This window comes from Arvicanthis niloticus, chromosome 7 (assembly GCF_011762505.2).
Source record: "Arvicanthis niloticus isolate mArvNil1 chromosome 7, mArvNil1.pat.X, whole genome shotgun sequence".
Taxonomy (NCBI): domain Eukaryota; kingdom Metazoa; phylum Chordata; class Mammalia; order Rodentia; family Muridae; genus Arvicanthis; species Arvicanthis niloticus.
Window position 1 is genome coordinate 35,510,234 of NC_047664.1, and position 27,933 is coordinate 35,538,166.

Sequence of the window (27,933 nt, forward strand, 5' to 3'; positions counted from 1 at the left end):
ATGGGCTTGTCTGCTCAGGCCCTGAGCTTGCAGCAAAACTGGGGTTGGGGAGAGGGGTGTCCTTATGCCCATTTCCTGCCTAACTGGAGTGTCAGGTTTCCAGTATTCTGAGTCTAAATAAAAGGGGCTTGGGAGGGGGTGAAGCGAGGCTGGCTTCTGTCCCTGTAGCAGCCCCTGTCATTTGCTGCACTGCTTCACCAGGCCCAGTCTTTATTATTATCTGTGATGTCTCTGCCCCAGAACAACCTTGAAGGTCATTTACTCCAACTGTTCTCACTTGGCAATGTGGAAGTAATTCTTTAAAAAGTACGGTTGTCATGGCTAAAAGTTAGTGTCCTGACTGAGAAGCCTCTGTGGATCTCTGTAGTGCCGAGGATCATTTCTGTCATGTGAGTTAGCCAGCATAGACTGAGTAGGCTTGCCAGCCGAGTTTGTGTTATGTGAATTTATTTAGCTGTTTGGAAACTATACTTGGGATATTCATTATTGAAAGAGGAAGAAAATAAAATCATAGAAGACACCCCCCCCCAAAAGAAAGCCTAAAATGCCAATAGTCTTATCACCTAGAAATAAACATTTTTAAGATTTGAGATTAAGCCGGATGTGGTGGCACATACTTTAATCTAGGCACTCAGGTATAATAAAAATTAAATCCATTTTCCCTCCCAGTTCCTGCTCCCAGAATGAGGACTCTGAGACCAGTTATTTATTAATAAATGCGTAAAGTATATGTTTTAGCTCATTCCCTGACTAGCTCATAACTTATTTAACTCATTAAAACTATTCTGTCTTCTACATGCTTAGTTACCTCTCCATCACTCCCTGTCCGAGTCTATCTTTGTGTCTCCCTCAGCATCTCTCACAGTGTCTCTCTCAGCATCTTTCTTGAATCTCTCCCAGTCTTCTTTTCTTCTCTCACTATTTCCCAGAATCCTCTACTTCCTGCCAGTGTCCCATGTCCTATTTCCTGCCTCAGCTCATTGGCCATTGACTTTTTTTATTGACCGGTGATGCTTATTAGAGATTCTCTACACTCAGGAACCAGAGGCAGGCAGAGGCCAGCCTGGTCTACATAGTGAGTTACAGGACAGCCAGGACTACGCAGAGAAACGCTGTTTCAGATAACAAAAAAAGCAACAAAATTGTTTTTTTGAGATTACATTATTTCCTAGATACATCTTTTCTACACTGAAGAGGATTGTACTATCTGTGGTTTTCCACACTGAAGAGGATTGTACTATCTGTGGTTTTATTGTTTAGTCTGTTTGCTTGCTTGAGACAGGGTCTTGCTGTGTAGCCCAAGCTGGCCTAAAGCTTGTAGCAACCCTCTAGCCTTAGCTTCTTGAGTGCTAGGTTTATAGGTCTGAGCCACTGTGGCCAGCTCATGTTTTCCTTCCTGATTAGAGACGACATTGAAATGTATACCAGTTATTAGAAATGACAGGGAACTCAACACTGTAAAACTGAATGGGCTGGGTGACTAGAAACACAAGCAGTGTCACCAATGTGTTCTTATTCCCAACAGAAATCCAGATGGAGACGTGAGCCCTTGGTGCTACGTGGCCGAGCATGAGGACGGCGTCTACTGGAAGTACTGTGAAATCCCTGCCTGCCAGAGTAAGGCTGACCCGCCCGCCCGCTGACAGCCTGGAGCCTGAGCACTGAGCTCCTGGGCTGTAGGCTTCCACTTTTTTATTGAAGTTCTTAAGAACTAGAAATACCCAGTTCCATGGCACCGTATTTAACCAGGAGGTGGTGACACATGCCTTCAATTCCATCACTCAGGAGGCAGAGGCAGGCAAATCTCTGTGAGCTTGAGGCCAGCCTGGTCTACAGAGTTAGTCCAGGACAGCCAAGATACACAGAGAAACACTGTCTCAAAACAAAACAAACAAACAAAAAAAACAAAAGAAAAATGCCCATATTTGGTATTATTTGGCCTCAATGTCTCTGGAAAATAATAGCAAATAACTGGTTAAATACCACCCACAGCTCTTTAATTCACAGTGTTATAATTCACAGTATCTATTTCGTTTTTAATGATGATTCATGACTCAGTCTCTTCAGCCTTTTGTGTTTATGTATGTGTGTATTCATATGTACATGTATGTGCATGTGCATATACCTGCTTGTATGAGTGGAAGCCAGAGGTCAGCCTTGGGTATTGTTCCTCAGGAACCATCCACCTTTTTTCCTGAGACTGGGTCTCTGACTGGAACCTGGGACTGGTGGGTTGGGCACAGCCCTAGAGAACCTCCTGTCTCCACTCACTATTCCTAGCACTGGGATTATAAGCCTATGTCAACATGCCTGCCTTTTTACATGGTTGCTGGAGACCAAGCTCTGGTTCTTGGTTGTGTGGTGAGCACATTACCCACTAAGGCATCTCCCCAGGCCCTTCTTTAGCCTTTTGGTGAAGAACTGTTTCTTAACTGTTTCTTTCTTCTACTCATTCGTTATATCCCCAATATAAAGGCAGAAAGACATCCAGATTCTTAGGGAGAGCTGCCATGCTGAGAGTCTTCTCCTGAGGTGTTTGGGGCTTTGCTGTGGGTTTGCCTGTCTGTTTTTCCTGTAAGCCGGCATGGTGGCAACAGGCTGAAATCCTAGCATTCTGAACACTGAGGCAGGAAGAGGTTGAATTCCAGCCCAGTTTACATGGTAAAATCTTGTCTCAAAATAAAAATGTAAAATAGTAGTCGGAGAGCACTTGCTGCTCCTGGAGAAGACTGAATTCTGTCCCTAGCACCCCACCAGGTGGCTCACAACTGCCAGCAGTTCTAGCTTTAGGGGGCCCGAAGTCCAGCTCTTCTGGACTTTGTGGGCACCTGCACAGAGAAGTACACGAACCCTTGCCAGGCATCGGTAATGCACACCTTTAATTTCAGTACCAGGGAAGCAGAGGCAGGAGGATCTCTGTGAGTTCTAGGCCAGCCTGGTCTACAGAGTGAGTTCCAAGACAGCCAGGGCTACACAGAGAAACCGTGTCTTGAAACCCACCCCTAACCCCCTGCCCCACAAAAAAGTACACATACATGCATAGCTTAAAAATAAACTTTTGGTGGGAGTTGTTTTTCTGTTTTGCTTTGCTTTGCTTTGCTTTGCTTTGCTTTGCTTTGCTTTGCTTTGCTTTGCTTTGCTTTGCTTTGCTTTGCTTTGCTTTGTTTTGTTTTTTGTTGAGACAAGGTATCACTATATAGTTCTGGCTGTCCTGGAACTCTTTATAGAGACCAGGCTGGCCTTAAACTCCGCCTCTGGCCCTCTGCCCAGCCTTTAGCTGATTCCCCACATACTCCCCAATTAGAGCTGCTCCTTCCCTTCCTTGTCCTAGCTCAGGACGCTTGTTTGTGCTGTGGAGGTCTGTCTGAGACCTGAGATCCCTCTCCTCCTCCTCCTAGAGCAGTCTGCATGCTGACAGCTCCAGGGGGAGGGAGGGCCAGGGCCAGACCTGTGGGCCCACTGTTCTTACCATCACCATCCTGCCAACCTGAGTGTGCCTTAATGCAGGTCTTCAATTGAGAAAACTGTAAAGACCAGAAGAATGGGCTCTTTGCTCAGTCTGCTTAGCCAGATTTTTAAATGATAAAACATGTCATTTGGCAGTGGCTGTGTAAAGAAGGCAGAGAGGAAAGCGGATTTCCCTCGGTCCATTTGTTCTACACAAAGATGGCCTTTTCCTCTCCGTCTATGCCATTCTCAAGAAGGACAACAGGGTGTTTCAATCTGGGCACTTTCATTTGGAAAGATAATGTTCAGCCCACATTTGTAAAGCATGATTCAGGTCAGTAGGAGTTGATTCATGTACTTATTGAAACTAAATTCGAGAAGAGAAAATTGTGGCAAAATAATATACCAACTAATATATCTCTAATGTCCCCACAGTCCAAAAACCAAACCAAGACAAAATAAACATTATTTCCATCCTTCTGGCCTTTTGATGGCCTTCTCAAATGGTCAGGGTAAGGAGGCTTGCAAATTATAGAGAAGAAGAGTGGTCCTGAGGTGGGTGGATGGAGGATGGGTGGTACCTGAATTTGGTTCTTTAGAAAATCTTTCAGTTGACTCTGTTGTATGAAATCTACTTGTCAATCCAGAGCCCTGACTTCAGGTCTCTACAGTGTTTGACTAACATGGCTGAGGAAAGGCTATATGCTGTAGCAGGAGTCCCGAGGAGTAGCCTGTGGATTTAACAGAGATACAGCTTGCCTCTAAGGCTACATTTGGCCTATTTCTGTATGTGGAGTCACTATTTTTATGAATAATACCACCCTCTATAAAACTCATTTATTCATGACTAGCACTGGGCTTGTCATTCAGGAAAAGGCCTGTAACATGATCAAGTTCCTGGAAAGTTCATATCTGAATATAACAGATCTCATGGAGGCAGGGGAATGAATGTTTGGGGACAGAGCAGAATTTATTGAATGGTGAGCCATTGTGTGAAGACCTGAGCCTCTGTCCTTGGTGTGTTATGAGCAGGCTGTGGCAGCAGGAGGTGGAGATGGGGCAGGATTCAGAAGGGAAATCAGACAGCTTTCAGCTGTTAGAGCTTTGATAGAACTATTAAAGGGCAGTTCCTCAGAAGTCCCTGGACTTTCCCCACCCCACCCCCACTACCTGCTTCTGCCAGTGTGCTTCTCAGAACCTCTAGTTCTTAGAGCTTCTGAGAGAAACAAGATGTTACAAGCAGGTCCCAAGACTGTCAGATGTCTGAGGGGAACTCTGGGCCCAACAGCCTTTGCGTTTTTCCCTTATGTTAAATAATCATCCTTCTATTCCATTGCTTTTAATAGACAAGCTTGTGTAGTCTCTAATACAACTTTTAATGTACTCTATTTTACCCATGGATTGTTATTTTCTTTTGAGTTAGGGTCTCACTATGTAGCCCAGGTTGGACTAGAATTCAAAACCCTTGAGCCTCAGCCTTCTGGATTTTGGGATTACAGGCACATGCAACACTTCAGACTTAAGATTTTGGAAGTAAATCATGTAATTTTTGAGTGGGGAAATGTTCTGAAGATGACATTTGAAGGCAAATACAAGGACCAGAGACGCTCAGCAGGTAAAGGCGGTGTCTGTGCACTGCTGAGCTGAGTTTGAGCCTCAGGAGCCTCGGGACCTGAGGAGAGGGAGCTGACTCCACATGCTGACCTCTCATCCTCCAGAAATAGATAAAATGTCACTAAAACAAATGTTTAAAGTACACGCATGTGCAGGTATTTATGAAGACTAGAGGTACCAGATCCCTCTGTGCTGGAGTTAGAAGTGGGTGTGAGCCCCCCTGATGTGCATCCAAGGACTGAACTTAGGGCCTTTGGAAGCTCAGCATGTACTCTGAAGCACTGGGCCCTCTTCAGCCCTTACCTTTTTTTTTTTTTTTTTTTTTTAAGTTAAATAAAGTTTTCTGCACACAGCTCATTTGGGTTTAAGGCCCCAGACATAAAAATTTACCTTCTCATATCTGAGAGCGTTCTTTTTTTTAATCTACTAAAAAATGTTCACCTACAAATCTACCTATAAAAATTCATCTTTGACTTAAGAGAAATTTGAAAGGTTGAATCTGGTGATATTCATAAACATCTATTAACTTTAACAACCAGAATAGTGGGGTAGTGGTCTATGTCTCCCAGGCTGGTCTCCATCCCTAGGGTTGTTATTCACATCAGCCTCCTGAGCAGATGGGGCTGCTGATCAGAGGATGGTTTCCAGTCATTTTCCTCCTTATACCACATGTGGGTCCTGGGATCAAGCTCCAGCATCACTGAACCAGCTACACTGTTTTTTAAAGTAAAGTTTCACACCTTGTAAGTAAGACCTTAAATGTTTAAAATATGTATGCCAGAATATCTGGATTGAAATATTTAGCTTGATGCCAGCTCGGGCCTCCCTCCCATGTCGACCAAGCAGCGTCTCTGGCTCCTGGAGAGCTTTCCATTAGCTTGTCAGTGCCTGAATCTGTTGCTAAAGTTTGTCATTAAGGCTTTAATTAAGTTTATTACAACTCTTAATTATTACTTAAAGTTATGAAAACTATTCATTATTGAAGTAGTTATTAAAATTAATTATTAAAGTTTAAAATCATAAGAACTTTAGGAGCCAGCAGGATGGTCTAGTGCATAGGATGCTTGCAACAATGCCTGCCGACCTGAGCTTGATCCGTAGTCATCACGTAGTTTAGGACAAAACCAGCTCCTGCCACTCATCCATTGGCCTCCATGCGTGCTATGGCTTGCTGGCCCACATGCGTGCATGCACACATAGAGAAATAAGTGGAATAAAGTTGTAAGAACTTTAAGAGTTGTTAGTTGTGACAAATGGTATTTCTTTCTTCCCTTTTTATTTGTGTGATGCTGGAGGTAGAACCTAGGGCCTTGGCATGTCAGGACCATGCACTACAACTGAGTTACACTCCCAGCCCAATTTCTTAGGTTCTGACCTCACATAAGAGCTTGTACCCAGTTGTGGTCTATAGTGGGTGGAAGCCTGCAGTTTAAGATAGAAGACTGCTACATAGTCAGATAAGCATATACACAATACTCTAGAGAACTGAGGATGACAAACATCATAAAGATGAGAGAGGCCGTGTGCCAGGTGTGGGAGGAGGTTGGTTCCCTGCTTATCAGTCGGACTGTAAGTAGCAAGGCTGTTCTTACTGGCCTACTGTCAGCAGTTCTCAACCTGTGGGTCTCGGCCCCTTGGAGTTAGGATGACCCTTGCACAGGGGTCACCTAAGACAATCGGAAAACACAGATACTTACATTACAATCCATAAGAGCTGCAAAATTACAGTTGCGAATTACCAACAAAAATAATTTTATGGCTGGAGGTCACCACAACATGAGGAACTGTATTAAAGGGCCACAGCATGAGGAAGGTTGAGAACCACTGCTCTAGAGTTAGAGTTGAGAGATGGCCCAGTGGTTAAGAACACTGGCTACTCTTGCAAAGGACCCAGGTTTGATTCCCAGAATCCGCACAGTGGTTCACAACCATCTGTAACTCTAGTCCTAATAAATGTGCCATTCTCTTCTGGCCTCCATAGTGACCAGCCATGCACATGGTGCACAAACATCATGCAGACAAAACACCCATATACAATCAATCAATCGATCGATCAAATCAATCAATCAATCAATCAGGAGCTGAGTGACAAAGCAACTCTGAAACCATAAAACTAAACTATAAGAACAAAAGAGCCATTAATCCCGGCTCTAGGGAGGCAGAGGCAGGTGGAACTCTGAGTTCAAAGCTAGCCTGATCTACATATCAAGTTAGTTCCAGGTCAACCATGGCTACATAGATACTCTCTGAAAGGAGAGGACAGGAAAGGACAGGAAAGGACAGAAAAGGGGAAGAGGAGTGGCTTACAGGCTATGCTCTGAGTAGTCCAACAATGGCTGTTTCCCAACAGAAAGACTACAGATCTGGAAGTTGTTTAGGCTATGAGACTCGATGTCTCAGCATTGGAAGTCTGGTTGGAGTCTTAGGGAAGTCTAGAGAGCTGCTAGCTTTCAGTCTACTTTGGAATTGCAGAGAAATAGGTTCTAACACCAGTGAAGGGGTATCTTAGGGACAGGACAAGGAAGCTTGCCAGTGAGAGTTGGGGCAAGCAGGCAAAGGTCAAAGCTTTCTTCTTCCATATCCTTTTATGTGGGCTGCCACCAGATTTAGATTTGTCTCCCTCCTCAAATAATATGATCAAGAAAAATCCCTGACAAGGGTGCCCAGCTGCTTGGATTTTAGTTTATTCTAGATGTCATCTTTGACAACAAAGATTAGCCACACGGCAGCTCGAGTTCCTCTTAACTGAGTGACGCTCTCCTTAATCTTGTCTTCCTTTAGCTTTTGTTCATTTTTTGCCCTCAAAAGAATTTAAAAGCTTTTGATTGTGATCTCTTACAAAATTGTGATCTCCAAAGCTGAATGAAGGACATTTTCCACTGTAGGACCTGTGATGCTGGCACGTCTGTTGCTGATCCCACTGTAGGATGTATATAACGCTGGCATATCTGTCGTTAGTGTCAGCTCTGGTCTCCGTATTGTTCAGTTATCACTGGATGCCCGGTTTATACTACACCCATGTTCTCTTGCAGACTTGACAGCAACTATAGATGTGTCTGGTCTTTCCTCCCCCATTCTTCAATAAGAAAATTGAGACTAGTTGGTTCTGCTGCATCCAGGGTCAAATAAGGTTTGGATACAGGACCCCAAGGCAAGTGTAGTTCTTTCCTTCTGGTCCTTATAAGCAAACTTATTTCCTGTTTTCTTGAAAACTGGTGCTCTAAGATGGATCTGAGCTACTGTTAAGTTAGGGGTGTGTGTGTGTGTGTGTGTGTGTGTGTGTGTGTGTGTTCTTTAGGAATTAAGATTAAAATAGTATAGAAAAGGAATAAAATTCCCTTTTTGACATCATGGAAATGAAGGGATCAACTGACAGGTAGCAGGCACACAACTCATGCTGCCAGCTCTGAGTTGTTTTCTTTTCTCTGAGTTTGGGAAATCCCAAGCCCCCAGGAGCAGAGCAGGCTGCCATGATATCCAGGAAACCTTTGCTGCACAGCACAGTGGCACCGATGCTGGGCTGGCACTGTGGGTGTTCTCTGCCCAGCTGTTAGCATCTGGCCTTCGGCTTGGACCCTCTGCACAGAACACTCTGCCAGCCTTTTCTAGGCCTCTGGGGTCTTTCCTGGCTTCAGGCTTCACTGCTGTGTGCTTAAGTTCATCTCAAAGAGAGAGCACATTGCCTCATTACAGCCAAGAAGAAGCCCCTTGCTTTTCTCAGACACCAGAGCAGTGGTGGCAGCAACACGAATGCCACAGGTCTGTAGCACCTCCCTGTCTCACCATCTTGACCGCTTAGCGTTTTTGTTCATGTGTACTCGTTTAGACTATCCATGTTGGCATTGTCAGAGTCCAGTTTTAATATCATTTGTTCTTGCTTTCTGTGGCAAGTTTTGTCAGTAGGATGAAGCTGTTTGATGAGAGGGGCTAGGACCCCTCTGAAATTCCTAGGTAATGGAAAGCCTAACTTAGAGCAGGATCTCCAGGATTTCACAGGATGCTGTGCTTACATGAGGGTCACCCTATATTGGGATCTGTGTGCCTCTGTGGAAGGGCACTGGTGGAAGTGAGGGGGGCTGCCAAAAGAACAGGGTGCTTCAAGGCTTGCCCTCCTCCATCAAGTGATGTGACGTCTTTTTCTGTGTGACATGTGAGTAATGGGAAGCATTTGGGCCATAGCATCATTGCTCGAGGTGCATAGCATCACTCCTTCAGTGGCTCTCGGGAGAATAGCTCTTCTCTGGGCTTTCTCCACTCATCGGTGCCTTCTCAGGCTATTTTTAAGATTAATAAAATGCATAAACCTCAAGTTTAGGACCTAGCTAATAGGAGGCACAAGAATATCACCAACTATTGTATTGGTGTGTTTTTCCCAGGAAATGGACTACCCCTGGTACTCTCCTACCATGCAATTTTCAAAATGTTATTTTTGTTTCTGTCCACCCTTATCCACCTAAACATGGGGGTGGCCATGGTGCCTTTGCTGCACTCACTGTTCAGTAGCTGTAGCACTGGATTCAAGGGTCACAAAAGGACCACATTGGTGGTTTTTGTGTGTGTTTGTTTTTGTCTCATTTTGAGACAGGGTCTCATTGTAGCCTGGCTGGTCTATCTAGACCTCATTATGTTCATTAGGCTGGCCCTGAACTCATAGAATCCACCTGCTTCTGCCCCCAGTGTATGCGGATTAAAGGTGTGTGCCACTGCCATGTTTGTTCTTATAGTGCAGTTTTATGGACTCAGATCTAATATGGATTCAAGTTTTGGGTTTTGTAACTTATGTTTTTTAGTTTACCATGAAAAAAAAAATGCCAACTTTAAGGGCTGTAGCTGTAGTTCAACAGCATGCTATAGCATTTGTCTAGAATTCCTGAGGCCTCAGGTTTAATCCCTAGTATTGTTGAAAACAAACAAACATAAAACAACTGGAGACTTATGACCCAAGTGAGCATTTTCTCCAGTGGCACAGATGGTGTCCTAAGCACAGTTGTGCAAAGTGCACTAGTAATGTATGGGGAAACTGGGGTGCACAAGATGGCTTGGTGGATGAAGGCATGCTGCAACCTGGGTTCCTGCAAGCTCAGGAGCACAGAGGATGGAAGGAAAGAACCCGCAAGTCCTCTGAGCTACACACACACACACATTGTGGCTCACATGTACCTCCACATATAGACAAAATAAGTAAACAAATAAGCAATTCATAATTTTTAAATTGTGTACAATTCTGGATAGCATGAATTGTCTTAGTTAAGGTTTTATTGCTGTAAAGAGATACTGTCTTAGTTAGGGTTTTACTGCTGTGAACAGACACCATAACCAAGGCAACTCTTACAAAGACAACATTTAATTGGGGCTGGCTTACATGTTCAGAGGTTCAGTCTGTTATCATCAAGGTGGGATCATGGCAATGTCCAGGCAGGCATGGTGCAGGAGGAGCTGAGAGTTTTACATATTCAACTGAAGGCTGGTAGCAGAATACTGGCTTCTAGGCAGCTAGGATGAGGGTCTTAAAGCCCACATGCACAGTGACACACCTACTCCAACAGGGCCACACCTTCTAATAGTGCCACTCCCTGAGCCAAGCATATGCAACCAACACAGACACCATGACCACAGCAACTCTTATAAAAGAAAACATTTAATTGGGGCTGGCTTACAGATTCAGAGGTTTAGTCATTATCATCATGGCAGGAAGCATAGTGGCACACAGACAGACATGATGCTGGAGAAGGAGCTGAGGGTTCTACATCTGGATCAGCAGGCAGCAGATGGAGACTTTGTACTTCACTAGGCATAGCTTGAGCATGGGAGACCTCAAGGCCCTCCCCCACAGTGACTCACTTCCTCCAACATGGCCTCATCTCCTAATAGGCAGTGGGCCTAGCATTCAAATATATGAGTGTATGGGGGCCATTGCTATTCACACCACCACAATGACGGTATCTAGTGCTCACCATTCATTCATTCATTCATTCATACCAAGGTGAAGCCCTAAAGGACTTTCTTTAATGAAATAGGAGGACATTCCCTAATCAAAGTTGTTAGGGCAAAAACCTGGGCTGTAACTGCTAGGCTTAGCCACTTATCCTTAGTATGCCAAGGCTTGGCCACTCTCACATGAGCTTGAGTCCTAGTCTCAGTTCTGCAAAGAGGTCCAAGGAAGTCCTTGTCTCTTGAGGGGACAAAGTAATGACCACTTCTGCTCCAAGATGCAATCCCTATGGATAATTGCCCACCTTGGGAGTCATGCACAGATTCAAGGCGATGACCTATCTCTTTGCCTCCAGCCAAAGTGAAAAATACAGATGGCACAAAATAAATGCAGAGTCAATGCTCTTGAACAAAAGTATCTCCTGGGTGCTTATCTGACTCTCAGTAACACAGCTGTCACTGCTCAGTTAATAAGAGATGGTGAGTTCAAAAGTAAGTGATCATAGCCTGGGAACACAGACTGAGTTTGCCCCAAACACCAGGCTCCAGTGTGGTAAGTTTCATGGTGACAGGGCGTGTAAAGTCATCACCAGGGCAGGTTTCGAGTATATTGGCAGAAATATTAGGGAGGCGGGTCATAGCCAAGCAGGAAAATCTGCTCTGTAGGTTTTATCTGTTAACATTCGTAGCCTTTAGGTTCATGAAAGATCTGTTAAGTCAATGCATCCCAAAATGTTTCTTATGATAGTCACAAGAATGCTAGGTGAGACGCAGAGGTGGACTATGAGGGTATTCAGAGAGCTAAAGGTATTCCAAGATAATCTGATTCCTGATCTGCCACATTCCATCTCCCCACAGTCACAAAGTTCTAATCAGTCAATCAGCCTTGCAGGATCTCGGGCGTGCCTCTTTTCTTGGAACTTGAGTTCACAATCTTCAGCTTAATAAAGAAAAGGGGAAGTGTGTGCTGGAGTTTCTAACATCTGTGGTGAGGAGGGATCTTCTATCTGTGTACAGTTGTGAGGAGGAGAAGGCAGTGCCAGTTTTGTGGTCAGCCCTCAGACTACACAAGTTTGAGCCATGGTGTGTAATAAGGGTTCGGTGTGGATGGAAAAGGCAGGGTCTGTGTATGCTCCTACAGGCAGGAAACCCAGCTTCTGTGTAGCTGGGTGCTGTTTGTGGTGGCTGGCATGCACTGGAGGACTTTGGAATGTATTCCTTACAGATAAGGGAGGGGACTACTGTAATTGCCATGAGTTTCAAAGCCTTGACTGTGATAAACAAGGGTTCCATTTGTGTGTTACATTTTTCTAAGTGATGAAGCCTCCTTATAAGAGGAAAAATGTATGACGAAGCCACAGGACTTCCAAGTGGCCCTGAAAGTAAAGGAACTTGAGAACAAGTGTCTGTTCTTAATGGACCTTCCCTCCCTGCTTCTGGGAAGACCTAAGGGTGGGACACAGTCTGGAAATCCTGCATGACGTGTCTTCTCTGGGGAGACAGAGCCACACTTTCCAGTTAAAGAGCACCCGGACAGGCTAACACTGTCCCAGAGGCTTTCCTGTGGGTGCACAGACCCCTGAGGGAAGGGATGGTGGAAAGTGCCTGTAATTATTACATCAAGAAACTGAGGCAGGAGGAGTGAGAGTTAGAGGATCAGCCTGGGCTACATATTTACAGCAAGGCTCTGTCAAACAAGAAAAGAAAAAAGGTAGCATCCCATCTTGGGCTGAGGGATATAGCCAGCGTTAACTGCCAGTTGCCTCCTGTGACTGTGGAGCTGCCTGAGTCTGTCAGGTAGCGTTGAATGACTTTGTCTAGACGATGTGAGCAAACATCTATTCATCACATTGAAGTCACCAACAGACTGAAGCTTTAATGTGTTGAAGTTAGTTACAGGAGTCATGGGCTACTCAGAAACAGTTGTGTCACTGGGTGCCCCCACTCCTAAGTCAGCCCTCCTCCTCCACTCCTCTCCAGGGCCTCCCAAGCCAGGAGGCTGTGCTGGATGTAGTCTTGGGTGAGGGTCTGGTGAACTTTACAGCCTATAAGGGGATGCAGGTAACTGAGTGCCTTAGCTTGGTACAATACAACCATGTAGCCTTGCTTTCTTCATCATAGTGACTGGAGCCAAACTTATTTTTTTAAGTGAACACGGCGGTTTCACTTCCATAGTGGCAATTGTCATGGTTCTATAAGGCAATCAGCAGACATTTGCACCTAACTCTGTCCTGCCTCCAAGGAGTGCTTATGTGTCCCTTATGCAAAGCCCGTCACCTTCATGGTTCTTTGTCCAAAAGGAATAATGTCCTCTTTCCTGCCTCCCTGGAGGATGGCGCTTCATGTGAGATGACCTGGTGAGACACACTGTGCAGCACAGATGTAAGATGAGTATTTTAATATCTGGAAAAAACATTTCTGAGGTGGCTGCTTTTGATGTTGTCTTTTGAGTCAATGCTATTGTAATTTTCTATTACCCAGCAAGCCATTCTTGTTTGTGTGGTAAATAGTGAAAGCCTTACTATACAGACTGGTAATAACTCTTCGTTCAGCACATACCATCCTGCCTAGCCTTGGGATGTGTATTTACTTTACCCATGTCTTACCAGAACCCTCTGAGGCCCGTATTGTTCCTTGTTCCCCCACTGATGCTCTGAGTGTAGAAGGGCTGCAGTGGGGTGGATGTGGCTCAGGGCTGGAGCACTTGCCTCTGGATTCCATCCCCTGAACCTGGAAGAGAGACAGAGAAAGGAAGACATACAGCCCACAATGGAGTGGCCAAGAGTATACAGATGCTGGCTGCCGCTGGCATAGGGTGGTTGGATCAGAGTCTTCAGATGATGCCAAGAGCTAAGAGTGAGCAAGCAGAGAGTTTCTGGACCACTGCATGGATGGTGAGGAGCGAGACGGCTCACTGCAGCCCAAGCTGACTGAACTCAGTTCTCTTGATCTAGCAGGTGTGCAAGGTCTTGCTCAGTATTTGCCCTGTTTCTTGTAGCACAACTCTAATAAGCTGTATAGTTTTCTCAGCCCAGAGTACAGGTACAACAGTAAGAAATGCCTCCCCCCAAGACCTCTCTGAGAGATCATTTCCAAGGTTCCAGTAGCCTCCACAGCATCTGTTTTAGAATAGACATGTCCTCCCAAGTTTCTAGCTGGGCATAGTGACACATGCCTTTAATCCCAGCACTAAAAGTCAAAGGCACCATATCTCTGGGCCAGCCTGGTCTACAAAGTAAGTTTCGTGACAGCCAAGGCTACACACTGAAACTCTGTCTCAACCAAACCAAACCAGACCAAACAAATCTTAAATTTAATATCTAGTGCATTTTGGAAAGGTTTCATGCAGTGATTTAGTATTTTTTTATGTTGTAAAGTTGACTTGTATGAAACTAGTATGTTGTTTCCATGGCTAGCTGTAAGCAGGTACTGTGTTCATTCACAGCTACCCAAGAGGGGGCCTCATATACTCACAATTTCAGCTGTGTATCCTTCAGAGTCACAGAGTATCTGCAGGGAGTATAGTGGGATGAGGAAGATGATGTCCTGCGCTTATGTTGTCCTCCATGGTAAGAGAGACAAGGGAACCGTGTTTAGAATCTAAGGCCACACTGCACTGCTTGGCCATTCAGCTCACTTTCAAATGGGGAAAGGTGGGGAGGACTGTAACCCCAAGTGACCCCTGTGACCCCGAGTGACCCCTGGGGAAAATGGTGCTCAGACTGAAATCTTAAGTGAGGGGGAGTTTTCCAAGCAGAGGGAATGCAAGAGTAACAATTCAAAGGCTGGGGGGCAAGGTAAAGCTGGACACATTAACACAGTTCAGTGTAGCTAAGGGGCAGAGGCGAGGGTGTGCTGCTGGGGGGGAGGGGGTGGGAAAGGGGATGGGGGGACAGGTACCGGGCTAACTAGGAAACTCCAGGCTTTATCCTGAGGCAGCCAAGAGCTTTGCAGAATGGATGTAGGGCCCACCCCCATGCTGTCACTGGTCAGTTTGCCTCTTAATGTTCCTGCCTCAGCCTCTGCGCCTACCTTTCTTCTGCCTGGCATATAAAGGTAATTGTGGTGACAGTGTGCCACCCTCAAGTAAGACAAGCCTGGAAATAGACAGAACAGGAGCCTAAGTGGTGGTCTGAGACATAGATAGCTCTTTAAGAGTTACATCTGCTTATTGATTGATTGATTGATTGATTGATTGTGTTGGTGGGCATATACATGTATGTATTTATCCCATGGCACACATATGGAGTTCAGAGAACAGCCAGTAAGAGTCCGTTCTTCCACCATGTGGGTTCTGAACATTGAACAGGTGGTCAGGCTGGCAGACAAGGGCTTTACCTACTAATCGTCTCACCAGCTCTAAGTCAGAGCTTTTAAACTCTGGATCACAACTCCATATGGGGTCATATAACTGAATGCTGGGGTTGTGAAAGATTTGGCATGGTAAAAGATGTCTGAATGTGCGGTGGCTAAAACTAATTCAGAATGAAGCCCGTAGTGAGTCTGAGGCACATCTGGCAGCTCTTGCCCACGTGGCATCATGTGACCTCCCTGCTGTCTGTTTCTACACACACTGCATGGCTTTACAACTGATGTAGACCGTGTTATGAAAGGCGCTGCTTTTACTGTTCACGAAAAGTTCTTTTCTATTTTTTCATTTTGTTTTTTGCCCTGAGACAGGGTTTTTCTGTATAGCCTTGGCCGTCCTGGAACTCAGTCTGTAGACCAGGCTGGCCTTGAACTCTCTGATACAAAGTTTTTTTTTTTTTTTTTTTTTTTTGGTTTTTCGAGACAAGGTTTCTCTGTGTAGCCCTGGCTGTCCTGGAACTCACTCTGTAGACCAGGCTGGCCTCAAACTCAGAAATCCACCTGCCTCTGCCTCCCAAGTGCTGGGATTAAAGGCGTGCGCCACCACCACCCGGCTCATACAAAGTTCTTGAGCAGTGGTTTTCAACCTTCCTAATGCTGCGACCCTTTAATACAGTTCCTCATGTTGTAGTGGCCCCCAACCATAAAATTATTTTATTATTAATTCAAAACTGTAATGTTGTGTTATGAATCATAATGCAAATATCTGATGTGCAGGATATCTGATATATGACTCTGAAAGGGGTCATGACCCACAGGCTTAGAATCACTGTTCTTATGGAAACTTAATAGTTTAATTATGAAAAACTAAAGCTTTTAATATTTCCTGCCGTCATTCCTCTCCTCAGCATGTTTTAAATTAATATATCTTTGAATTATATTGTATTAGTTAGAATATTTTATTTTTAAAATACTGAGTTACGTGCTCGCTTCAGCAGCACATATACTAAAATTGGAACGATACAGAGAAGATTAGCATGGCCCCTGCGCAAGGATGACACGCAAATTCGTGAAGCGTTCCATATTTAAAAAAAAAAAATACTGAGTTACTAATGTGAGGTTCATTTTTTAAAAATTCAATTATGATACTAGGGAGAGAGCTCAGACCATAAAATATTTGCTATGTAAACGTAGGGATCTGAGTTTGATCCCCAGAACCCATGTAAAATGGCATGGTGGCAGCATGTCTTTATGATCCCAGCACTGGGAAAGCAAAGCCCCACAGATCCCTGTGATTCACTGGCCAGCCAGACTAGCCTAATTGACTTCCTCTTCCTCCTTCTCTTCTTCCTCCTCATCTTCCTCTTCCTCTTCTTCTCTTCCCTCTCTTCTTTTCTGAGATGGGGTTTCTTGGTGTAGTCCTGGCAATTCTGGAACTCAACTCTGTAAAGCAGGCTGGCCTTGAACTCACAAGGATCCTGCTGCCTCTGCCTCTCAAGTGCTGGGATCAAAGACTTGTGCCATCACCACCTGGTGAGTTTTTGAGATAGGGTTTCTCAGTGGCCTGCAGCTTGATAATTAGACAAGCCTGGGGATCCCCAGCACTGGGTGTGCACGGATATTTTATGTGTTCTGGGGATCAAACTCAGGTCCTGTAGTTACAGGGCAAACACTTTGCTGACCACCTCCCTAGTTCCCTATTTTATATACCTTCATACCCTGGGTCAAATCAAAGGCTTTTTTGAAGTGGGGGTTGTGTGTGTGAAAGGGGTTATGAGAAGAACATGTTTAAGAAAGAGAGAAAACTGGGCACTGGCAACATAGAGTCTCAATGCAGATGGAGAGTGGGAAGTTTGGCAAGTTTAAGGTAAGCTTGGGGGTGGGACAAGGATGTTACCTTAAGCCACCGAGGTCAGGGTGGATTAGAACAGCAGCAGAGAGTAGCCTGATTCCTAATGTTCCCCTTTGTGGTACATGTCGGTACCCTACTACCTCACTGGAACACAAGCTGCCTGGATTTGCTCACCAAATCTTTGTGAATAAAGCTTATAGGTTCCAGCTGTATTCATGTAGTCTATAGCCTTGTTTACGTCTAAACTTAGTATTTATGACTGTGCCTTGGCTGTGTGTAGTCTAATACATGTATCATGCTTACATGAGCATAACGGAGGAAACGAGGCAGAATCAGAGTAAATGACCGAGATGCTCACGATCAAGCACTTCTTACTAAGAGTCATTGATGCATGTTCTAGTCTCCATACAGATGGTCTCTTAACAAGCTCAGCTTGGATCATACGCCCTGGCTGCAGCTGCTTGGCTCTGCAGTTGTTTAAGCCCTAAATCTCAGATATTCCCAGGCTGGCTCCACTGAAGACTGGCCCACTCCAGCCCCAGCTCTTGTCCACAGTGCTACTGTAGAGATTTGGTTTGTTTCTGAGAGATTCATTTTAAAGTTTGTGTGGAGAGCCACACTTGTTATATCTGAGTACGTACACATACGAGTATATATTTTTTTATATGCTCGAAAGACCGATGTGCAACTACAGCTCAATAAACTGGGACAGGCTCTTTCCAATCTTAAAGCAGAAAGGAAAATACTATCCCAGACTCTGGTCTCTTAGCATAGAGTTTGAGAATTGGATGTAGAAGAAACTGTAGGATGTTTTGACAAGGACTTCAACTGATAATCTTGAGTTTTAAAGATGGATCGAGGGGGCTGGAGCCATGACCTAGCAGTTAAGAGCACCGGCTACTCTTGTACAGGACCCAGGTTTAATTCCCAGCACCCACAGGCAGCTCACAACTGTCTGTAACACCAGTTCCAGGGGATCCAACACCCTCACACCAGTGCACATAGGAACAAAAACAAAACATGGACTGAACACTAAATTTCTAAGAGACTGGCATGTCCATGGCTCATTGTGAGTTAACCATGAGCAGATTTGGAATGTATCATGTGTTAGTGACTTACTGCTTTGAAACAGGTTACCCCAAATTTAGTGGCTTAAAGTGGTACAATAATTGCCATACATCCTGTGAGTGAGAAAATCTAGTCTGACTTAGTCTTGGGCATTGAAGTCTCTTATAAAGCTGCAGGCAAGCTGTTGCCAGGGCTGGAATGTCTCCTCTAAAGACAGGAAGGGAAAGAGCCACTGTCCGGCACACAGGGATTTTAATAAGATGTAGTTTTATGTGTGCTATCGGCTGGAGCCCAGACCACCCTCAGTGCTTTGCCATAGGCTTTTGACATGGCCTGTTTGTATACTTGTAATCCTTAAAAGCTTGACGCCTGCCTAGGCTACATATTGAGACCTTGTTTCAAAAACAGATGCAAGCCGGGCAGTGGTGCACACCTTTAATCCCAGCACTTGGGAGGCAGAGGCAGGCGGATTTCTGAGTTCGAGGCCAGCCTGGTCTACAGAGTGAGTTCCAGGACAGCCAAGACTATACAGAGAAACCCTGTCTCGAAAAACAAAAAATTCGAACACAGGGGCCATGAACACTCTTTAGGGAAAAGGATTTATTTTAGGCAATGTTTCATTTTTTCTATTGGGTGCACATGGGGATTGGGAGAGACAGGGTCTCACTATATAGCCCCTAAGTGACCTGGAATTTGCTATGGAGGCCAGGGTGGCCTTGAACTCACAGAGATCCGCCTGCTTCTGCCTCCTGAATGTTGGGATTAAAGTGCTCAAATGCCCTGTAGTATGTGGGTTTTTTTTTTTTTTTTAAACAAAATTCCTCAGACCCAAACAGCTTACTAGACATACTAAACTGGAAGTTCATCTATTCAGTGTCTGGTATGGCCCCTCTTCCTGGCTCTCTGATGGCTGTGTTTCTGATGAGTACTCACAGGGCAGAGAAAGAATGGGCTCTCCTCTTCTCTTCTCACCCCACTGTGGTAGCTCACTCTTCCTGATTTCATCTAATTACTGCCCAGAGGCCTCCACTCACACTGTTTATTCAGACTTCAACAGATGAAAGGAAGGAAACCAATCTTTTTCCTATACATTCACAGACTTTATTGTGATACCAGATGGGTGTTTTCCAGCAGCCAATCCTGCAACTCTCTACACATTAACAGAATGGATTACCATTCATGACTGGATACCCAGCATCAGAGCAGGGGGCTAAAGGCTCAGCAGTACAAGAACACACCCCGATTCAGTGCCAGTCACAAGCTGTGAGGCTTGAGGCTTGTCTACAAAGTAGACTTCCACCTCAGGCTTGGTGATCTGCTGCAGTAACTCTCAGAATTTGAGGACACATTTGCTGGTATATTGGAAAGAATGTCATGGGTTGAAGATGTTGAAGATGTTTGTATGTTTGAGGTCCAAGAGGATCTGAGCTCCAGAGCATCTGTCCCTGTGGAGTGTGCCATTTCTCAGCCAGGATATGTTAATCACTCCAGAACCTCTCTGAACTCCATCTATAGGGTTTTTAAGAGGCTTCACCAGGTAGTCACAGCCAAGTCTTAACTCCATCCCTAGCTTGGTTCTCTTCCCTGGAGGATGGGGAATGGGACCACAGCTCCAAGTTACTAATTGTCTTGGTCTTTCTGATGTCCAGCCCCCACCATGAGGCTAACCAGAGGCCCACCATGAGGTGGCTCACTAGAAAGGAGTCATCCAGAGTCTTGAGGGTTGGGAAACTTGGTGGCAGGAAGTGGGTAGAGACCAAGTATATTTCTTATTACATCCAGTGTATACAGTCAGTCCTTAGCAGATCCAAGGCTATGTGGGAGCCAGTCACCATGGTTAGTGCTTCTATTTACATTCAGATACAGATCTTTTACTAGGACAGACAGCTCACCATGTGACTATAAAACACTGATATGCTCCCTTCAGTAGGCTAAACAATGACCCCCAAAGATTGACTTTATAATCCCAAGCTATGAGTATGTGACCTTAAATGGCAGCGGAGAGTTTGCAAGTGTGGGTAAAGATTTGGGAAGGAGAGATTATCCTGGATCATACGTGTGAGTCCAGTGCATTTACAGGAAGGTATGAGTCAGAGGCTTATGACAGGACAGCAGAAGCCAGGGAGGGAAGACGTGATGAGGGACTGGTGACAGTGTGACCATAACTGAACAATGTCGCTGCATCTCAGAACTGGTCAAGTATGGCTCAGCTCCGCTGACACCTTCCTTTTGGCCCTTAAAATCGGCTTGGTTCTTCTAGCCTTCAGAAAATGAAAGGTGACAAATATCACTGGGAGACAATTGGGGCGTGGTCATTTGTTCTAGCAGTGATGTAAAAAGAGGGCCTCGGGGAGACCCATTTACTGTTGTACAGAGAGACAGGCTTCACAACATTGCAACTCCAGTTCTTCCATATACTTGACTCAAGCATACCATGTACTTCCGCCGTGTTCACCCCTCATTACTCTTCCTGTGTCTGTGTCCCACAAGTCTGCTTCCACCTCCCCCATTGTCCTTTTTATATCATTCATGTGTACATACATGGCTATGGAGATTGATCAGTCATAGAGCCCCAGGAGTAAAAAAAAAAAAAAAAAAAAAAAAAAGCCAGGCATTTGAGCCGGAGGGACAACAGTTAGGATCACTTCCTGCTCTTTCGGGGGCTCACAATCACTTGTAACTTCCATTCTTCTAAGGGACTGAAAACTCTTTGGTCTCTGCACACATATGTAGTGCACATAAACTCATTCATTCATTCATACATACATACATACATACATACATACATACATAATACACACACATAAAAGCAAATCCTTTTTAAAAAGCTATTCATAGTGGGCGATGTATCTAATCCCAGTGCTGGCAGCAGATCCCTGGGGCTCAATAGCCAGCATAGACTACCTGATGAGTTCCAGACTAGTGAGAGACCCTGTCTCAAAAAGAAATGTGGCAGAGTAGTTGTTGCTCACGCCTTTAATCCAGCACTGGAGAGGCAGAGGCAGGCAGATCTCTGTGAATTTGAAGCCAGCCTGGTCTACAGAGCTAGTTCCAGGACAGCCAGAGCTACACAAAAAACACTCATGGATCAAAAAACACTCATGGATCCACAGTTGAGAAAAATGTTATATGTATCTCTCTGAGTTTGGCTTATTTTCCTTAATTGGTGATCCCCAGGTTCTTCCATTTTCTTGCAAATGATATAATTTTGGGTTTTTTTTTTTTTATTACTATTAGTTCTTCAAGAATTCACTACATTTTTAAAACTATACTTATCTTTTTCCCAACTCTTTCCCTGGTCACCTCCTTTTTCCCCACCAGCGTTGTGTCCTGTCTCTTTTGTTTTTCTCCGTCAAGTCCGGTTTGTGCTGCCCCTATATTCATGGTGTGTGGCCTTCCACCAGAGTGTGTTCAGCCTGTCAGGGGCAGCCCACTTAAGGAAAACTGACCTCCCTTCTCCAGTGGCTGTCAGTTCCAATGACTCCTTAGCTAGGAGTGGGGCCTCACGCCCACCCTGGCCTTCCATGCTGGGCTTTGATCTAGCTTGAATTTGCACAGGGCTTGTGCATGCTCTCACAACCAGTATCCCCCTCCCCCTGTCTACTAAATGCTAGAATTCATCTATGCACCACCTTGCCTAGCTATCATTTTTTTTACCTTGTGGTTGAGTAAAACGCCATTGTCTTTGTATCACATTTTTGATACATTCATTTGTTGATGGGCATTTAGGCTGACTACACAGAAAGCATGTATATACTCTGTACTAAGCTGATCTAGGGTTCCTTGGAGTGTTTGGGGGTGATTTTGCTTGGGTGTTTTTTTTAAGATATTTTTACTTTATGTATGTCTGTGTGTTCCTGCATGTATATGTATGTATACCATGTGCATGTCTGATATCTGCAGAAGCCAGAAGAGGGCATCTAGATCTGCTGGAATTAGAGTCACACAAATGTCTTGAGCCACCATTTTAGATGCTGGGAGTCCAACCTGTGTCCTCTGGGAGAGGGGCCAGTGCTCTTGACCATGGAGTCTTCCCACTGGCTCCTTTGTTTGCTTATTTATTTGTTTACTTTTGAACAAACCCAAATGCATTGTGTAGCCCTGATTGGCCTCAAGTTTACCATTCCTGCTTTAACCTCAAATCCTGGGACTGTGCTTTCCACTCAAGCTCCCCCAATTGCCTGGAACCATGGGAGGGGGCAACACATTCCACAGCATACACATGAAGGCAAAGAAACAACCTTTAGGAGTTGGTTCTTTCCACCATAGAGGTTCCAGAGATCAAACTGAGGTCATCCAGCAAGTACATTTAACCCATGAGACATGCCAGCCTGCTTCTCTGCTCTTTTTTTAAAACAATCTAGGCCTTTTACTTTTTTTGTACATTAAACTGTGAGTTCATAGGGAACAGCCCCAGCAGCCCAGGCTCCTCCCCCTTAGTTCCCAGGAAGCCTGCGGAGCTGGCTGGTGCTCTGTTGCATACGCGAGCCTTCTCCTTGACATCCTTTTTTCTGATAGTTTTTTCCATCACCAGTTTCAGGAAACTGCCTTGGCTCTTGGTGCTTAACGTGTTCCATGTGCTCATGACTTCCCTTGGCGAGAGCCTTGCCTTCACCTGCTTGTTCACAGTGACGCGTGTGGTGTGCTGAATGATGTTACAGACACTTCCGATTTTGCTGTGGTAACACTTATGGTCGTTCATTCCCTTGATGTCTACAGTATTACTCGTGTAGATTTGCATGTATGTGGCCAAAGGAATCCCTCCAGCGAATTAATGGAAGATGGGTGCTGTGGGACACAAGCAAAGCCAGCTTCTCTATTTTGAGAGTGTTCCTGGTTCTGTTTAGTACTAAATTCTATCAATACAGATGCCACACTTTCTTGCAGATGGTGTAGCGTCTGGCAGAGAACAGTACCAGAGGGTCCGTTTTAGAGCTTGTTGTCATTTGCCTGTGTTGTACCTCGGGGTGTAAACACTTTGGGAAGAGCACACCCGGCACAGACTGCATTTCCTCCTTAGTGTTTCCCAGCCAGATGTTGTGAAATTCTTGTGTTTTGTTTGTCTCTAGTGCCTGGAAACCTTGGCTGCTACAAGGATCATGGAAACCCACCTCCTCTCACGGGCACCAGTAAAACATCCAACAAGCTCACCATACAAACCTGTATCAGCTTTTGTCGGAGTCAGAGATTCAAGGTACTGGCTCTGTGGTGTACAACTATAGAAAAGATAATGAAAATTAGAGCAGCCCGTATGTCGAGTCACACAGGAAGAGTAGGCTGGGGAGTCAGAACACAGGCAGCATTCCATGTACAGAGGGGGAGAGGGGGTCCCTGTTAGCCTCTGCTTGGCCCGTGTCTGTTATGAGCAGGGATCCATAGAGAGTCGAGCCAAGGCAGTGGTTCCCTTCCGTGGCAAACTGCCATGCTTTACCTCTTTTCCAAATATTCTTTTCTTCCTCTTCTTTTCTTTATCTGAAATGTATTTCCCAATCAATAAGGTTCAGTAGTGCTATTTTGTATCAAATTAGACAGAAGATCCCTCCCTCTCTCCTTTTGTTTTTCCCTCTTCCTTGACCAATTCAATCTAAAAGCCATTAATTAAGTTCAAGAAAGAAGGGTGCCCTGCTCATGTGAGGCAGGTGAATAAGCAATTGGACCCCATGACCATGCGGTCGGGTGGTTGTGCAGAACTTGAGCTTTAATGAATGTCTCAGAGCCAGCATATTCTGGCTGCTGGAGAAGGGAAGTGCAAATGTGGAAGCTGGGGAAACTGAAAGGAAGTCCAGAGGTAGTGTTGGAGGTAGTGTAAGTTCGTGGCTTTGATTATAGACAGATAGATAATGATGTTATATAATTGTGCAATGGCTGTGTGTGTGTGTACACACACATACACTTCATCACTATCCTTGCCACACACTGATAACAAGAAGTATAGCCAGCACTCACATCTCCACCAGAAAGAAGCTCTGTGGGGAAATTACCCATGCTGTGTTCAAAGCACAAGATGTATTCACTAATATCTTATGTAGGACAGAAACATCAGTACAGATTCATCAAATGGACGAAGCCACCTTGAGAGGGGTCCCATGACCTAAATCTGGCATGCTTTAAGCTTCAGATAATGGTAGTAATAAATGCATCTTATTGACTAAAGTCAGAGCACCCCACTCCACTCCCAGCGATGAGTGAGTGAGAAGATAAACATTTGTGATTAGTGAGTGTAAACTACTGAAGTATAGAAGAAATGGTGGCATTATTACCATATGACAGCCCTCAGAGTGTGATTGATTCAGAAAATGAACATCAAGGTCTGCAAATATCTCAGATCTTCACTCACTATTTATGGAAATAAAAGTGTACCTAGTCTTAAGCATCACCCACAATGACTGGGCATGGTGGTACAACATCTTTAATTCCAGTACTTGGGAGGCAGAGGCAGGTGGATCTCTGTAAGTTTTAAGCCAGGCCAGCCTGATCTATATAGTGATTTATAGGTCTACCACAGCTACATAATGAAACCATGTTTCAAAATAAACAAACCAATGTATTTGTGTGTGTGTGTGTGTGTGTGTGTAGACAGGGTCTCATATAGTCCAGGCTGACCTTGAACTCTTGGTTGTCCTGCTTTCCCTGCCCAAGTGTTGGGATTATAAGCATGCACTGTGGAGCCTGTCTGTAATTAAAAGTATCTATTTCCAGAATATCCATAGCTAATACCCTGCTCAGTTGTGAGGTAACCCATGCTTCCTAACTAGTATCGTGAGCAGACAGTAATACTCAGTCTTACCTCATTGGCCTGGAGGGTCTTGCTAAAGAAATGGTTTTTAAGCCGGGCGGTGGTGGCGCACGCCTTTAATCCCAGCACTTGGGAGGCAGAGGCAGGCGGATTTCTGAGTTCGAAGCCAGCCTGGTCTACAGAGTGAGTTCCAGGACAGCCAGGACTACACAGAGAAACCCTGTCTTGAAAAACCAAAAAAAAAAAAAAAAAGAAATGGTTTTTAAGAAAGAAATGGGGTACATAGATTGGAAACTAAGAAATAAATTTTTTATTTTATAGAATATTCTAAGGAACCTGTGAAAAGAGAGCTAGAATCAGTGAATAAATTAAAAGGGTTGTAGGCCATAAGGTCACATACAAAAAGCTGTGTATCCATATACTAGCAGTGAATAATTAATAATTGTGCTTCTAAACAAATAATTATATATTACATATCTCCTTGGTATATCTGAGTGGCCTCTCTGGGAGTTCAGCTGTTGCTCTCTTGCAGTATATTTCAATAAACTCTTTGTCCAAAAAGAAAGAATAGAAAAGAAAATCTTACCATTTTGCAAGAGTATAGATTGGGCTGAGTGTCACCTAGTTGCTGGGCATTTGTCCAACACATGTAAAGCTCTAGATCCCAACAGCATTGGGAACAGAAATGAGGAGAGGTTAACTAAGAGCTCATAATGAAGCCATAAAGACCTAATGAGTGACAAGACAGATCTACCTGCTCGTGGCCAAGACAACACAAATATTATTAAGGTGGAGTACTTCAGGTTAGTCTATAAATTAAATGGAAAAGTATTGCTTTTTAAAAAAAAATGACAAGTTACAGTGCTGGAGACAACATTCAGTAGTAAAACAAACACTTACCCAGGACAAGCAAGACCCCGGCAGGGTAGTGCCCCAGCAATGCAAAAGAAAAAATGGCCAACCCCATGCATATGCAAAGACATACCAAAGTGATCATGGTAAAGAACCGTTATGTGGAACTTCCCCACCTGACCTATTCCATAAAGTCACTGTCACCAAGAGAGCAAATCGTGAGCCAGTCAGAAATTGCCCACAGACAAATCCAACCACCTGTCTATTATTTTTTTGTTCAGGTAAATAAAGTTTTATTAAACAGAGCCATGCCTGTTCATTTACATATTGTCTGTAGCTGTTTTCATTATGTGGCCAGGAAGCTGGGTAGAGAAAGACTATGTAGCCCACAGAATGCAGAATATTTATTTCTGGCTTTTGTGGAAAAGGTTTTCTGAAATCTGCTGTACATTGGTAGAACTATCTAGAAATAGATCAAAAGTCCTTTTCAGGCCTCTGAGGGCACAAGGAATATACATGCATGTGGGCAAAACACCTATTTATATAAAAATTTAATTAATTAAAATTTTACCTGGCACATAGTAAATAGTCAATGAAGTGTTTAGCTGTTTTTAATCAATGTTTCATGTTGAAGATTTAAATACTATGGAAATGAGGACATTAGAATCCTCACAGGCAGGGAGCACATGAGTGAAGAAGCTAAGGAGAGGTCACAGGGAAAGTCACAGGGAAACTGAAACTAATTGCTCCAGGTTTGAGGGTAAGGGGGCTGCCAGCCTCCTTTGGGCCTGACACTCCTCATAACCTCCCAACATCATGTGATAACATTTACCCAGACTCCCCAAGTTCATAGCTATCTCATAGTGCAAAATACATTTGTCCAACTCAGAAGTCCTCACACTCCTCTTCTGTTGTGGCAGTTTGCTGGGATGGAGTCAGGCTACGCGTGCTTCTGTGGGAACAATCCTGACTACTGGAAGCACGGGGAGGCAGCCAGCACCGAGTGCAATAGTGTCTGCTTCGGGGACCACACGCAGCCCTGCGGTGGGGACGGCAGGATTATCCTTTTTGACAGTGAGTATGTTTGGTGACAAAGGCACAATCAGGGACAGCAAGCCCACCCACCCATTCAATTATCCTTTCGTCAGTACTCACGAAGCATGCGCCATGTGACGCCAACCATGGCTGACTCAGACGTGTCCTCGAGAAGAAACAACACTGTTTACCAGTCTGTAATTGGGTGTAGCGCTCTGAGTATCTTGGCTATTGCAGGTGTCTCTGCTGGTCATCTCTACCATGACCAGCAGAGCAGCAATCCACGAGAGACAAGAAGGTAGTTCAGTTCAGGCCAACATGACTTAGTAGCTGCTGTTGGTTCAGTCTTCAGGATTCTGACCCCAACTAATTTATTTTAGGCTTATTTAGGTACAGCCCAATTTGATGAAAATTATCCTGGTGGTAATTAGCTCAATCTCATGTGCACAATAAAGCATAAGATATGGCTACCCTGGAACTCTTTGTAAAGTACATGTGACATCATTCGTAAAGATGAGTTCCCTAGATTGACTACATAGGACACTTTCTATAAAGATAGGCTCTATAGATTGACAAGCTCATGATAAGCAAGAGAGGGTTTGAGGAAGGGGCCTCCATGGCCTCAGCCGCACAGCACATAGGTCATGGCTATTAGCCACACCCACTCCTAGGCTTCTGGGCAGAACCAGGTATGCATCCCTCCCTTTGAGTGGCCAGCCCGATGACTTTAACACAGTTCCCTCTGCTCCCACAGGCTGTCTCAGGGCTACTTTGACAAGTAGAAAGATAAGGCTGTCAGCTTGGAACATGCACTGGTGTTGGTGTAGTGTTTGCTCTTGTGTGCTCTTGTTTTGATACAGCCCCATCTGTGTGTGCGTAGACACTGTGGCTTTGTGCCTCACCAAGGTACATCTGAGACAGTAACTTTGCAAACACTTCAAGTCATTTTTCCAGCCCTGTCATTGAGTTTGCCCTGACCCACCACCACGTGTGTGAGGTGCCATCAAGAGGCAGGGCTGTGCTGACTGGTGTGGATTTGAGACTTACCTCGCCACACTGTGCTCTCATCCCATCTCATCTCATAACACAC

The 27,933-nt window shown here is 44.7% G+C and overlaps 1 protein-coding gene and 1 non-coding gene across 3 annotated transcripts in view; both read left to right on the forward strand.

Annotated features, from left to right (window-relative positions):
* Positions 1-27,933, forward strand: part of Kremen1 (kringle containing transmembrane protein 1) — a 68,597-nt gene that overhangs the window by 23,015 nt on the left and 17,649 nt on the right. For both annotated transcript variants that reach the window (XM_034508760.2, XM_034508761.2), the window contains exons 3-5: positions 1,526-1,617; positions 23,290-23,414; positions 26,729-26,882. In XM_034508760.2, the coding sequence (XP_034364651.1) occupies positions 1,526-1,617; positions 23,290-23,414; positions 26,729-26,882 (371 nt within the window). The remainder of the gene's footprint in view (positions 1-1,525; positions 1,618-23,289; positions 23,415-26,728; positions 26,883-27,933) is intronic.
* On the forward strand, positions 16,283-16,389 carry LOC117713250 (U6 spliceosomal RNA). The gene has a single exon (XR_004607419.1). It is a non-coding gene; the product is annotated as a U6 spliceosomal RNA (small nuclear RNA).